At 42.4% G+C, this 13,623-nt stretch overlaps 1 protein-coding gene across 6 annotated transcripts in view; it reads right to left on the bottom strand.

The window, feature by feature from the left end:
• LOC147606707 (uncharacterized) overlaps positions 1–13,101 on the bottom strand; it is a 93,562-nt gene extending 80,461 nt beyond the window's left edge. For all 6 annotated transcript variants that reach the window (XM_086791776.1, XM_086791771.1, XM_086791775.1 and 3 more), the window contains exon 1: positions 12,789–13,101. In XM_086791776.1, the coding sequence (XP_086647902.1) occupies positions 12,789–12,905 (117 nt within the window). In that variant the 5' untranslated portion in view covers positions 12,906–13,101. The remainder of the gene's footprint in view (positions 1–12,788) is intronic.
• Positions 13,102–13,623: the final 522 nt, after the last annotated feature.

The following is a 13,623-nucleotide window of genomic DNA, read 5'->3' as shown; positions in this document are numbered from 1 at the left end:
GAAAGCAACAAATAGAAAGAATTAGTGCAGCAAATAAGTAGTGGATAGGGCAAATGCACCGCTAAAGATAGAAAGAATAAGCACAATATCAACTGGCCACAACTCAGACGAAAACTTCACAATGTAAACCTGCATGTCTGCTAATACGGCTGAATTATATACCTAGATGATATATATATATGTATACACACACACACACATATATATATGTATGTATGTATATATATATATATATATATATATATATACACACACACACACACACACACACACACACACACACTTTTTTTTTTAAAACCAGTTTAAATTGCATTATATCATAAATGTACAAAAGGGTTTGACATCAAGAGGATGTCTAAACCCTAGAACTTAAAAACAACAGTAAAAAAGTTCTATGCAAGAACAGGGCAGTGCTCAAGAAAAGAGCCTATGCCCTATCCATCAGAAACAGTAAAAGAAAAGCTGAACACAAGAAACATCCAAATCTTCCTCATGTACGGCATCATATAAGGACTGCCGCAAAGAGGCTCGGAAGAACTCATAAGGGTGCTGAAGGGGTGAATTCAGATATGCATGATTTCGCTGTAGCCAGAGGGTCCATAAGGCCCAGTATCTGATCCAATGGAAAACAAGAGAATACTGTGACAAAGAAGCTGATAACGTGCCAAACATCCAGAAAAACCTGTAGAACCTGTGTGCAGGAAATCTGAGAGATAAAAAATAGGAGATCTTATCCAAAAGGTCTCTGGAATATGAACAAGACCACAATAAATGCGGAATACTCTCAGTAGTATGATGACATCTTGGACAAAGAGGAGAGGCAATCCTTCTTTGAGCCAATTTCACTCCCACTGGAAAAATACCAACAATGCATCTCCAAAGAAAGAGCCTCTGCTTCAATGGCATTTTCAACTTCCATATCAATATCAGTTTTCCTTTCCACCAAGCTAAAGACTTATCCAGATGCCAAAGAGAATTAGCATGATGAGCAATCCATGGAGAAGGTAATATCAATCGATAAGCCTGTATAGAAGTCAATAGATGCAAAGGCTGAGAGGATAATCTTGAACTTGAAGACTGAAGATGCCAATCTTGAAGCCTGTCTCTTACATCCAACGTTGGAATCGGAATGAAAGGGTGTAAGAGATCTGCAATAGCTTTCCATATAGATCTATGATGCATCCCAAGATTGTATTGTTGGCATGCTGCCGGAAAAGAAAGAATTTGCCCTCGAGTATCTACCACGTCGTCAATGAACCGGATGCCCAACTTCATAAGATTGTAAGCTCTGATTGGTTGTTGTGCAGCAAGGGGAGAGTAAAAAACAGCACTCCAATGTATGCTTTCCATTCAAAGCGAGGAAGCTATAGAAGCACGATGGGGAGACCATTTGATGCGAGAGAGCACTTTCTTCCAATCCTGAATCAAGGAAGTAGAAAATGGACAACCAGGGATTTTACCTTGAAATTTGCCAAGTACTACTTCCGATGGATCAACTAGCCAACGGCCATAAGCATTTGTGCGCATCTGACCACACAAAATTGCCAACATGATAGACCAAGGCTGCTCTTGTTGAAAAAAGGTTTTGAGCATAGTGATCTTTCTTGCCAGCACATGAAATTTGATGTTTATAATATTCAAACCACCATGCATTCTTGGTGAGCAAAGCAGGTCCATTTTGAGCGACCTTAAAGCTTTTTTATGAAGCTTAGTTTTCCAAAAAATCTCCATGGCTTGAGACATAAAAGAAGAAAGATCTCGAGATGACCAATGTAAGAGAGGAAGGTAGAACTGGACATAAGCCAGAACAATGGACTGAACAATTCGAAGCCGTACGTGCAATGGCCAAGTGGAGATCTTCCAATATTCTAATTTGTCCTGAATTTTGTTTAGCACCCAAGATATTTGTTGCTTATTTCTGATTTTCCAGCCAATGGGATAACCCAAATGTCTTACTATGCTTTCCGGATAAATAATCTGGCCGGGCCACAGGATAGCATGCCAATCACAATGCTTGAGAGGTAAAAGTTTTGATTTCTGAAAATTAATTTTCAAACCAGCTGCCAACCCGAAATCTGAAAGAGTATCCATCAATAGGCGAAGCTCCAGAGGACTGTTCTTTGGCATGAAGAATGAATCATCTGCATAAGCCTGTGCAATGAAAGGCCGTGAACCAGAAATCTGAAGCCCCTCTAACTGTCTAGTATCAACCAGATGATCCATATAAAGAAGCAAAGGATGTGAAGCAATAGCATAGAACAAAGCACTGAGAGGGCATCCCTGTCGAACTGATCGTTCTAGAGTCCAAGACTCAGACAAATGTTTCCCTATAAAGCATTGAGCAGTGGAATCTGAGTAAAGCCAATATATGACATTAACTAGCTTTGGCCCAAAACCAAGTTTAGACATGATTTGAGAAACATAATCCCACTGTACCGTATCAAATGCCTTTGCCACATCCACCTGCATGACCAAGACATCTTGAGCAGAGTATTTTGCATATTCCATTGCAATGAGAGTATTGGAGATATTATCATGTATATGCCTTCTTGGAACAAAACCATATTGCCTGGGATGAAGTCCATCATGAAGGATATCCTTTATCCGATGTACCAACATTTTAGCAATAAGTTTATATATAACAGGCATCAAAGTGATAGGCCTCCAGTCATCCATTGTCTCACACAGAGGTTTTTTAGGCAGAAGCTTAACCAGACCATGCTTCCAAGCTGAGGGAGGATGTTGATGCTGCCAGGCTACATTAATGAGCTTCAAGATTGGACCCTTCAATTCATCCCAGAAGGCTACAAAAAATTCAACCGTCAAACCATCCCAGCATGGGGATTTATGTTTACCCAAATGCTTGAGGGCTTCATCCAATTCAGTATCTGAAAAGGACATTTCCAGCATTGAAGCTTTTTGCAAAGAAACAATAGGAGAAACAAGCTCAATAAATCTGCTCCGAGCCAATGCAGCCTGAGGTGTAGAAGAAGATGGTAGAGAAAAAAGAAGCTGAAAATGATCCAGACATTGTTTTTCTAACTGCGATAAAGTCTGGGTCCAAAGACCATCGGGTTTCCTGACTCTCATGATAGATTGACTTTGTCTGTACACGTGTAAATTTCGAAAGAAAGATTTCGAGGAGCAACCCTTATCTAGCATAGGTTTAACTCTAGCCCTTGTCTGCCATTTGGAAAGCTTGCGTTTATCATTAGCATCAATTATGGAAGAAGCACAAGACAATGAATTCTGTTCAGAAGCAGAAAGAGACCTTTGATGGCTAATCTGTACCAAAGACTGCTTGTATGATTTTGCCCACTGGATATGCTGTCTGGTTTCTGCCATGTACCATCTTCCATATTCCTTAATGACATTTTGAATATGATGTACAAAAGAGTTCCAAGCAAAATCCAGATCCTCCTGAGCATGAGATAACAATGGCTTACAAGCCAATCTGATCATTTGCTGGAATTTTTCATGAGAAAGATATAACTGATTAACCTGCAAATGTCTAACTAAAGAGAGCTGAATATCATCCAGAGGCATACCAAATGAAAGGTTGAGCCAAAGTGGAGTGTGATCAGATAGTTGTTGAGAATAATCAGTCCACATTTGACATGTATAATCATCATATTGCTGAGCATGAATAAGATACCATCTATCAAGCCTGGCCCAATATTCTGTAAAAGCATTATGATGATATGTGAATCCCAAAACCGAAGGGTGAGTTGCTGTCCATAAATCTGCAGTATGAAGTGATGAAGTCATATGTTCCCATTGCCGGATTTCAGAGGGAAGCATATGAGATTTATGTGTGGTATTGTCCTTCCAGTGAGGAGAATTATTAAAGTCACCCCACAAAGTAGAGCATTTGAGGACCAAGGATATTGGTTTATGGAGTCCCACATTTGAGCTCTGGAAGCTGAAATTTGAGAGGCATACAAGGAGCCTATTTCAAAAATCTCTCCATTGATCATACATTGGATAATCATCCATCGGCCACAAAGATCATTATATGCTACACAGGGCTGCAGATCATGTCTGGCTAATATACACAACCCAGAGAATTGTCCAAATCCTGCATAAAATATATCATATCCTGAAAAGAACCCATGCTGGCCAACAAAAGAATGCTGATTATGCTCTTGCAGACACATAACATCTGGATGAGTAATATTTATATAATGCCATAGGAGCCTCCATTTATGCTGATTGCAGAGGCCCTGTATGTTATAAGAAAAACATTTAAGAGAAGTACGCATGAAAATATGTACAAGAGATGAGCAATCCTCAAAGAGAAAGGGAGGATTCAGGCCTCTGCCATTGCCGCAGGGTCTTGCTGACCCTCAGAATCCAATTCCCTGACTAGATCATCTTCTTCACAAAGTGGAATACCCTTCTTAACTGCATTGACCCATGCCTTTGAGATGGGGCTGTCCGAAGAGGTAGAAGGTTGACCAGGAGATGGAGCAGAAGCATCCCAATTACAAGATTGGAGAGGTCTTTTTTTGAGAGGCACCGTCTTCTTTGCATTCTGCCAAACCTCGTGAGAAGATGAATTATTTTCCACTAGCTTGCTTTTTCCTTTATCCTTGTTTTGAGCTGAATTGGCTTGGTTCCCTGTATGAACTGAAGGCTTTGGTCCTTTAGCTTCAGTCTTTTCCACATTAGTCTTTTGACCTCCTTTAGTAGATGGTTGAGGAATGGCAGCTAGAGGAGGCGGATGAAGAATCGAGGGACACTCAGAAGCTAGATGCCCAAACTTGTGACAAGAGAAGCAAGCTCCAGCAAAAATGCCCCATTTCAAAGTAAAATATTTCTTTCCCAAATTAACACCCTCAATCTCAACTGCAATAGAAGAGGGGGTTAGTCTATCAGTATCCCATAATATGCAAAAACGATTTTTATTACCTGTGGGACGAGGGGGACAGATCACTTGTCCCAATGTCATTGCTAAACCTGGAAGCTCTGTTCTCATGTAATTTGGAAAATCAACGACTTCAACCCATACAGGGCAGTGATGTTTAATGAGACTCTGATAATCCTTATTAGGAGACCAAGGCATGATGTGCACCATTTAACGACCAAAAAATAAAGGGGACATTTCCAGCATCTTTTGTTTTGTCAATGCATCCAAGAGATGAACTTCATAAAATCCTCTGGAGGCAAAATAGACTCCTTCTACATAGCATCCACCTAGGAGAGAATTCACCCATTGTCCAACATCATTAGCCAAGGGTATTTTACCTGGAAAAAAGATGATGACTGCAGTTTGAGAGAGCTTCTTCAGAGGATGCACAAGAGAAGGCAACTTCATCTTGTAAGTGAGTTCCGGAGCAGGTAGTATCCATTCTCTTCTACTTTGTTGAAAATCCTCATTCAACATGTCAAACACATAGGAAGCATCTTCAGATGAAGGAGCTATGGGGGGCAGAGATTCCCTTGATTGTCTTTTAGGTTCAGGAGAAAGAGCTCTCTTGACATAATACTTGCTTGATTCTGCCATCGAGACTATTCGATTCAGCAGGAAGACACAAATCAGAAAAAAAGGGGGACAGCGCTATTGGAATACTATCTTACACAGAGGGGAAAACAGAGACCTGTAGCGAGGCGCGCACACACACACACACACACCCGCGCGCGCACACACACTTCTACACACGCAGACAGGTCACGGAAGAGAGGAAGATAGGGCAGATTAACGATGAGAATGCTGTGTTTCTGTGTGCTAAGAAGGGACCCTCAGAAAGTCGCGAAGAGGGCTGCAGGCCCGACATAGACCAGGAAGCAAGCGCGCCTTACCAGACGTGCTCACACACAAGGGGCGAGCAGGTCGAGCAGAACAGCAAGCGAGCAGGTCGAGGGAGCAGGCGAGCCAGTCCGACCACCACTACACACACACACCAAATCACCAACACACACACACACACATATGTATGTATGTATGTATGGTTGCTTCCAAGACCATCGTTTTGTGATTCTGATGAGTTGTAACGCACCGAAGCCCTGGGGGTCTTCTTTCAGCCCTAAACACTCCTCGAAACATGCTGATGCAAAACGCAGATATGAAGAGAGAGAGAGAGAGAGAGAGAGAGAGAGAGAGAGATGCTGGAAATTCAGTATATTAATAAGGTACAAAAAGGTACTCAGTCCACAACCCTTGGCTACCTTGTAAAAAAGGTGATAAACACTCAAGAGTCTAGTCCCTACTTGGACCCTAAGGATCCATCCCCATAAAGGAATGAATGACTCTCTCAATGAGCATACATGCCTATTTATAAGCATTTGACCAAACAAAGTGCTGGCCGACTGCTGGTCGGCCAGCCGACTGAGCATAATCACCATCATTGGCTGCACCGCCTAGTCTTCTTGCAGCCGAGGCCCGACACAGTTCCCTACTCCCGACAGCAACCAACGCAACCGACAGATCCTTCTTCTCTTCCATGTCCTGTCCCTTGGCCAAAACTGCACCTCATGCTCATAACTTCCTAGTTCTATTATGTTTTTATGGTTGCCCCTTTAGGATTCGCTCTAAGATTTGTCCATGGGCAGACATGCACATGACATCCCCCTCTGCTAAACTTGATGACGGGATTCCAACCTGTTCTTGGATGATTGTCATCATCCTATTCTTTTCCCGGAGTCCCTCTGTTATCCATCCAACTCTGGCAACCCTTTCTCTGAAAACCCGGCCCAGTCTCCAAAACCACTCTGTCTCAGATTAAGATCTATGCATCTGTTCCCTCTAGTCCACAATTCATTCGTGCCTTGACTCTGAACATTGTCTTGGTCTTCATTCCTGAGAAATGAGTCTGGCACTCACATCATCCCTTGGAGGATAATCCTCCCTTGGAACCATTGCCCGATAACCTATCTGGCTCACAGGACTGCCATCCCCTCTGGCTTTGTGGAACACCACCAACAAACCTCCTGGGAGCTCTTCTCAATTCTGTGTTCCTTGCCTTGGGCTTCATATCCGTGTACTTTCATGTACCTTGGACCTATACACCATCATATGGGACTGAATCAGTGTTTAGCTTTGCTGAGCCTGATGCTCTGATACCAATGTAACGCGCGGAAGCTTTGGGGGTCTTCTTTCAACCCTAAACACTCCTGGAAACATGCTAATGCAGATATGAAGAGAGAGTAGAGAGAGAGAGAGAGAGAGAGATATGCTGGAAATTCAGTATATTAATAAGGTACAAAAAGGTACTCAGTCCACAGCCCTTGGCTACCTTGTAAAAAAGGTGATAAACACCCAAGAGTCTAGTCCCTACTTGGACCCTAAGGATCCATCCTCGTAAAGGAATGAATGACTCTCTCAATGAGCATACATGCCTATTTATAAGCCTTTGACCAAACAAAGTGCTAGCCGATTGCGGCCAGCCGACTGGGCATAATCACCATCATTGGCTACACTGCCTAGTCTTCTTGCAGCCGACACAGCTCCCTGCTCCCGACAGCAACCAACGCAACCGGCAAATCCTTCTTCTCTTCCATGTCCTGCCCCTTGGCCAAAACTGCACCTCATGCTCATAACTTCCTCGTTCTACTATGTTTTTCTGGTTGCCCCTTTAGGATTAGCTCTAGGATTTGTCCATGGGCAGACATGCACATGACATCCCCCTCTGCTAAACTTGATGACGGGATTCCAACCTGTTCTTGGATGACTGTCATCATCCCATTCTTTTCCCGGAGTCCCTTTGTCATCCATCCAACTCTGGCAACCCTTTTCTCTGAAAACCCGGCCCAGTCTCCAAAACCACTCTGTCTCAGATTAAGATCTATGCATCTGTTCCCTCTAGTCCACAATTCATTCTTGCCTTGACTCTGAACACTGTCTTGGTCTTCATTCCTGAGAAATGAGTCTGGCACTCACATCACCCCTTGGAGGATAATCCTCCCTTGGAACCATTGCCCGAGAACCTATCTGGCTCACAGGACTGCCATCCCCTCTGGCTTTGTGGAACACCACCAACAAACCTCTTGGGAGCTCTTCTCAATTCTGTGTTCCTTGCCTTAGGCTTCGTATCCGTGTACTTTCCTGTACCTTGGACCTATACACCATCATATGGGACTGAATCAGTGTTTAGCTTTGCTGAGCCTGATGCTCTGATACCAATGTAACGCGCGGAAGCTCTAGGGGTCTTCTTTCAACCCTAAACACTCCTGGAAACATGCTAATGCAAAATGCAGATATGAAGAGAGAGGAGAGAGAGAGAGAGAGAGAGAGAGAGAGAGAGAGAGAGATGCTGGAAATTCAATATATTAATAAGGTACAAAAAGGTACTCAGTCCACAGCCCTTGGCTGCCTTGTAAAAAAGGTGATAAACACCCAAGAGTCTAGTCCCTACTTGGACCCTAAGGATCCATCCCCGTAAAGGAATGACTGACTCTCTCAATGAGCATACATGCCTATTTATAAGCCTTTGACCAAACAAAGTGTTGGCCGACTGCTGGTCGGCCAGCCGACTGGGCATAATCACCATCATTGGCTGCGCCGCTTGGTCTTCTCGGAGCCGACACAATTCCCTGCTCCCAACAGCAACCAACGCAACCGACAGATCCTTCTTCTCTTCCATGTCCTACCCCTTGGCCAAAACTGCACCTCATGCTCATAACTTCCTAGTTCTACTATGTTTTTCTGGTTGCCCCTTTAGGATTAGCTCTAGGATTTGTCCATGGGCAGACATGCACATGACATCCCCCTCTACTAAACTTGATGACGGGTTTCCAACCTGTTCTTGGATGACTGTCATCATCCCATTCTTTTCCCGGAGTCCCTCTGTCATCCATCCAACTCTGGCAACCCTTTTCTCTGAAAACCCGGCCCACTCTCCAAAACCACTCTGTCTCAGATTAAGATCTATGCATCTATTCCCTCTAGTCCACAATTCATTCGTGCCTTGACTCTGAACACTGTCTTGGTCTTCATTCCTGAGAAATGAGTCTGGCACTCACATCACCCCTTGGAGGATAATCCTCCCTTTGAATCATTGCCCGATAACCTATCTGGCTAACAGGACTGCCATCCCCTCTGGCTTTGTGGAACACCACCAACAAACCTCCTGGGAGCTCTTCTCAATTCTGTGTTCCTTGCCTTGGGCTTCGTATCCGTGTACTTTCCTGTACCTTGGACCTGTACACCATCATATGGGACTGAATCAGTGTTTAGCTTTGCTGAGCCTGATGCTCTGATACCAATGTAACACGCGGAAGCTCTGGGGGTCTTCTTTCAACCCTAAACACTCCTGGAAACATGCTAATGCAAAACGAAGATATGAAGAGAGAGAGAGAGAGAGAGAGAGAGAGAGAGAGAGAGAGAGAGAGATGCTGGAAATTCAGTATATTAATAAGGTACAAAAAGGTACTCAGTCCACAGCCCTTGGCTGACCTGTACACCATCATATGGGACTGAATCAGTGTTTAGCTTTGCTATTTGTGTGATCTAGCATGCATTAGCATTATTCCTTAGTGGATAGATATTGTGTGCACCTTAGGAATAGACATCCTAAGGTCATTTGGTCTCTTATTACCATGGTTTACAGGTGTAGGCATGGTAGGTGGTTCCCTTGATGTAAGAGTCACTTTATGGTGAGACTGGTGAGATAATTAGGGAATGGTGGAGCTAATCTAGGAAGCTCCCACGGTTTCCCTTTGTTCTCTATATAAATAAGGTCCTACACTCTTTGGATGTGTAGTGAGGAGCCCTTTGTAAGTGCTTTGTGCAAGCTACCATATGTTGGTAGTATAACTTGGTGGATCCTTTGTGGGTATGAGCTTATCTCCTCATTGCATTAAGGTAATCTTTGTAGTATTCATGTTTATCATTTAATTCATGGTCTTTCATTTGTTAACCCATCACATGCTAAGTGCATCTAGCATTGCTTATGTGCATTGATGAGTTTGGTTATGCATCATTATCTTTGTGATTAACCATTCTTCCATTCCACTCTCATCAGAGCCCCTTTCTATGGGCGAGTGCTCTTTCATGTGTTGAGAGGCACATCTTTGTGTTGTGGATCTTCTACATTGTTGGTCTCTTGCCATTGTGTGGGAAAGTGATGAGAATCTCAACATATCATGTGTTGATTGCATTAGTTGCAAAGCACAAACTGGTTCTTGGCATTAGTTGCTTCATTACAACGTATTGCCTCATTAGTGTGCATGCTTGAGTAGCAAGAAGTCAAAATCATCTTTGCATAAACTTCTTTGTGAACACATTGCTTTGTGCAAACCTAGAATCATCACTCTCATTCTTAGTGAGTGGCATTAGTGAGATTGAGAGAGGGGGATTTATCAACTAAGGGCAACACCATTGTGGGTGTGATCAAATCCTTGTGAGAGAGTCACTCAATTGAGAGAAGAGTTCAAGGTGGAGTTGCTCAAAGGATCTTCTCAAAGCATTGGAAAGAGAAGAGGAACTTCATCAACTCAGCATTCAACTCCAATTATTGGTGGAACATCAAGGTACTATGTGTTGTTCTGTTCCTGAGTAAAAACAGTGAAATAAATCAGCAAAATTGGAGCACCCCATTGTGAGTGTGTGAGGGTTTTCTCGATAGCATCTTTTAGTGATTTTGTAGCTCACTTCAAGGCAAAGAGGACCCTACAAAATCTCTGCCAAAGCAGCTCAGAACAGTTGTCTATATCTCTGTAAGTGACAGAGGGTTCATATCTCTGTTTAGCAGAGAACAAGGCACTGTTTGAGGCCTTCAATTCCTCAAAAACTGCAGCATACCAGGCGGGTTCTCTTCAGGTCTCTGTGATTCCTTCTATGGCAATCACAATCAGAACCAGAGGTGCCCAAATTCGTTGGCTGTGTGAGCAGTTTGCAGCTTCATCTGCAGACTGGCTTTGGTGTCTCTTCTCCAACAACTCAGTGATTAATGAGTATTTAATTCAGCCGTATTTGGTGAAATTTGTTGAGGTTCCTCTCACGCAGCTCACGGTGATTTCATCCAGCACAAAACCTGCACAAATCAGCCACGATTCAAGCAGAATCTGGCCTCCTCCATTTCCTCAACTTTCCTCCTCATTTCTAGGAGGGAAAGTTCAACCATTCAAAATATATATATATATATATTGGTGATTAAGGTTTACAAAACCTAAGGCGTAAAAAGGGCATTCACACTAGGGTCTTTGTGAGCATCCTTCACACTTTTTCATCTAAGCCTAATTACACCATCCTTGGCATTGCACATTTTTGTGATAACCATTTTGTATCATGCTCTCAGATTATAAAGAGCATATCCCACATTCTTTGAGTGAAGAGAGGAACGTTTCATTTTATAAGGTTTTCTCAACCTTAGTGGTTGGAGGTTTTCCAGTGTTCTTTTCACCACCTACTATGATAATCCTTGACAACCTTTGTAGTGTAAAGGGTTAGTGGTTGTAAGGGTACTTCAAATATTGGATATCCTTGTGATGTTATGTGCTCTAGTGTGAGCACATATGAAACCTTAGGAAATAGATTTAAAAATCTTAAAACACCTAAGGACCTGTTGATGGGGACCAAGTGAAGGATGACAAACTCAAAAAAAAGGTTTGGGAAGAATAGTGGGCAATCTGGGAATAAACAAAAATAGGAGGATAGGAGAGAATGGGTCATACTAAAAAACATAGTGAGAGAAACACACATATCATGAACTTCTCTCGTATGAAATTACACAAGAATCCTTGAGGTCCTGAAACTTCGGCATCTCCTTAACAAACAAATTGGGTTGTTACCCCAAAGACATCTCAATGTTTTGCTTAAACAACTATTCGTTGAAAAGCCACATGCATGAATACAATCAATCAATTACACCCACAAGCGTCATACTTAGCAACGAGAGGAGAGAGTGAGATAATACACCACATCCAAACATGTGCTCTCTATATCCAGTACCAAATCCCAGAAGAACTTGAGCATAAGGTAAATAATTATTGAATGGGAGATGATCTTGCACTCCTTTTGCATAAAGCATGCCTTTGTTTCTAAAATTTTTTGCAACGAACAGCCTTAATCACTAACTAGGCTTTCTTACACGCTTCCCCATCAGCCAGCAAGTTGAGATCTATCAGTAAAGTTTCTTACCCATAAGTCAACCCAGTATTGAACTAGTTCTTTGCTCTATGGGATGTGCTCCCACCACGACAGCATCATTGAGTCAGATCTTTACAATGACTTCTAATTACCCCATACATTAGCTGATGACCTTGAATTGAACCATGTAACATAGAAATGATGTTTGTTTCATAGGATTCATTCTCAGACAAAAACTAAACAAGTAGGGTAATTTGTTCATTAAAAGGACCCAAAAGGCCCGATGTTCTTCTCGTCCCCCAAGCAACCAAAAAAACAGCATGAAATGATGTGATTAAACTTATTAAGATATTGCCCACTTATTTGTAATACCACATAAAAGAACAGCCACACATGTATACATGTATACATACATATGGGTGATGCATACATACACATGATGATAACTCGATAATTCGATCGGATATAGACTGCAAAAACTGTACATGCATACAGACAAGTATACATGAAAGCACAATGATTCAATCAGATGTATAGCATCAACCATTGGATGTGGACCTGACAACTATCCATGTATATATACATAAATGCACATGCAACCAGAGTACAATTATCTTTTTAGAGCTACATCATAGAGAAAGCATATCACTTCAGGGTTTTACATGCATATATACATATATACACACATACATCACGATAGCACAAATTCAATTAGATGTACAGCATCGACAACTATCAAGGGCATGTACTTTGCAATCACCTGGCAATGGGTGGACGGTTGATGAAGCACAATACACGGATTAAGTGGGTGAAGGGGCTGCTGATGCACGATCAATTGTCCAATAGGTCCATGGAGACGGGCAACGCAGGTGCTCATTTAAGTAGAAGGTAGGGGGGCTGAGACGGCTTGGGCCCACGATGATGAAGAAGGTCGGTGCAAAAGGTGGGAGGAAGTCCAACAATCCAAGAGAAGATGAAAGTTCAAAAGGAGTCCCCCTTTAAAGGATCGAGATTTGAAGAAAAGGGGGGGGGGATATTAAGGGGTATGGTAACGTGCCCACATGTAAAGAGGTGGAGTGTCCCTAGAGTTGAAACAAGCTCTATAAGTAGCCAACAATCACAACCACTTTTTTATAGATCTCTCTATTCTTAGGTTCACCACAAATGCACCACTATTGTTACTTTTAGCACTCAATGTCTAAGCCTCAAAAGGCACTCACTACTCTTAGTTGTAAGACTAAATTTAGTTCAATCAATCTTACCAGAGCTTCATCGTCCCATTAGTTCCCTGAACCTCCTTTGTATGCTGTCAACTTGCATAGTCTTTTTCACTTGAGCCCGTGTTCGTTTCTCGCCTCCCAAATGTGTAGGGCCAATCGGAGCAGCCGTATGCCAAACTCTTATGCTTAAAGCCAACATATAGGGTGTACACAGGTTTACGACCTAATGTGATTCATCATTTTGTAATCTCCTTCTTATAAAGAAATCTCTATCCTCTTCTCTCAAAAAAAAACCCTTAGGGGAGATTCACATTCACAAACATCCAGGGACACCTTGCCCCAAAAAATCCTCGTTCACCCCATTTTATGGATGGA

The sequence above is a fragment of the Cibotium barometz genome, chromosome 57 (genome assembly GCF_041138505.1).
Source record: "Cibotium barometz isolate CiBa-2024 chromosome 57, ASM4113850v1, whole genome shotgun sequence".
NCBI classification, from domain to species: Eukaryota; Viridiplantae; Streptophyta; class Polypodiopsida; order Cyatheales; family Cibotiaceae; genus Cibotium; species Cibotium barometz.
This window is presented reverse-complemented; position numbering and strand designations above follow the sequence as displayed.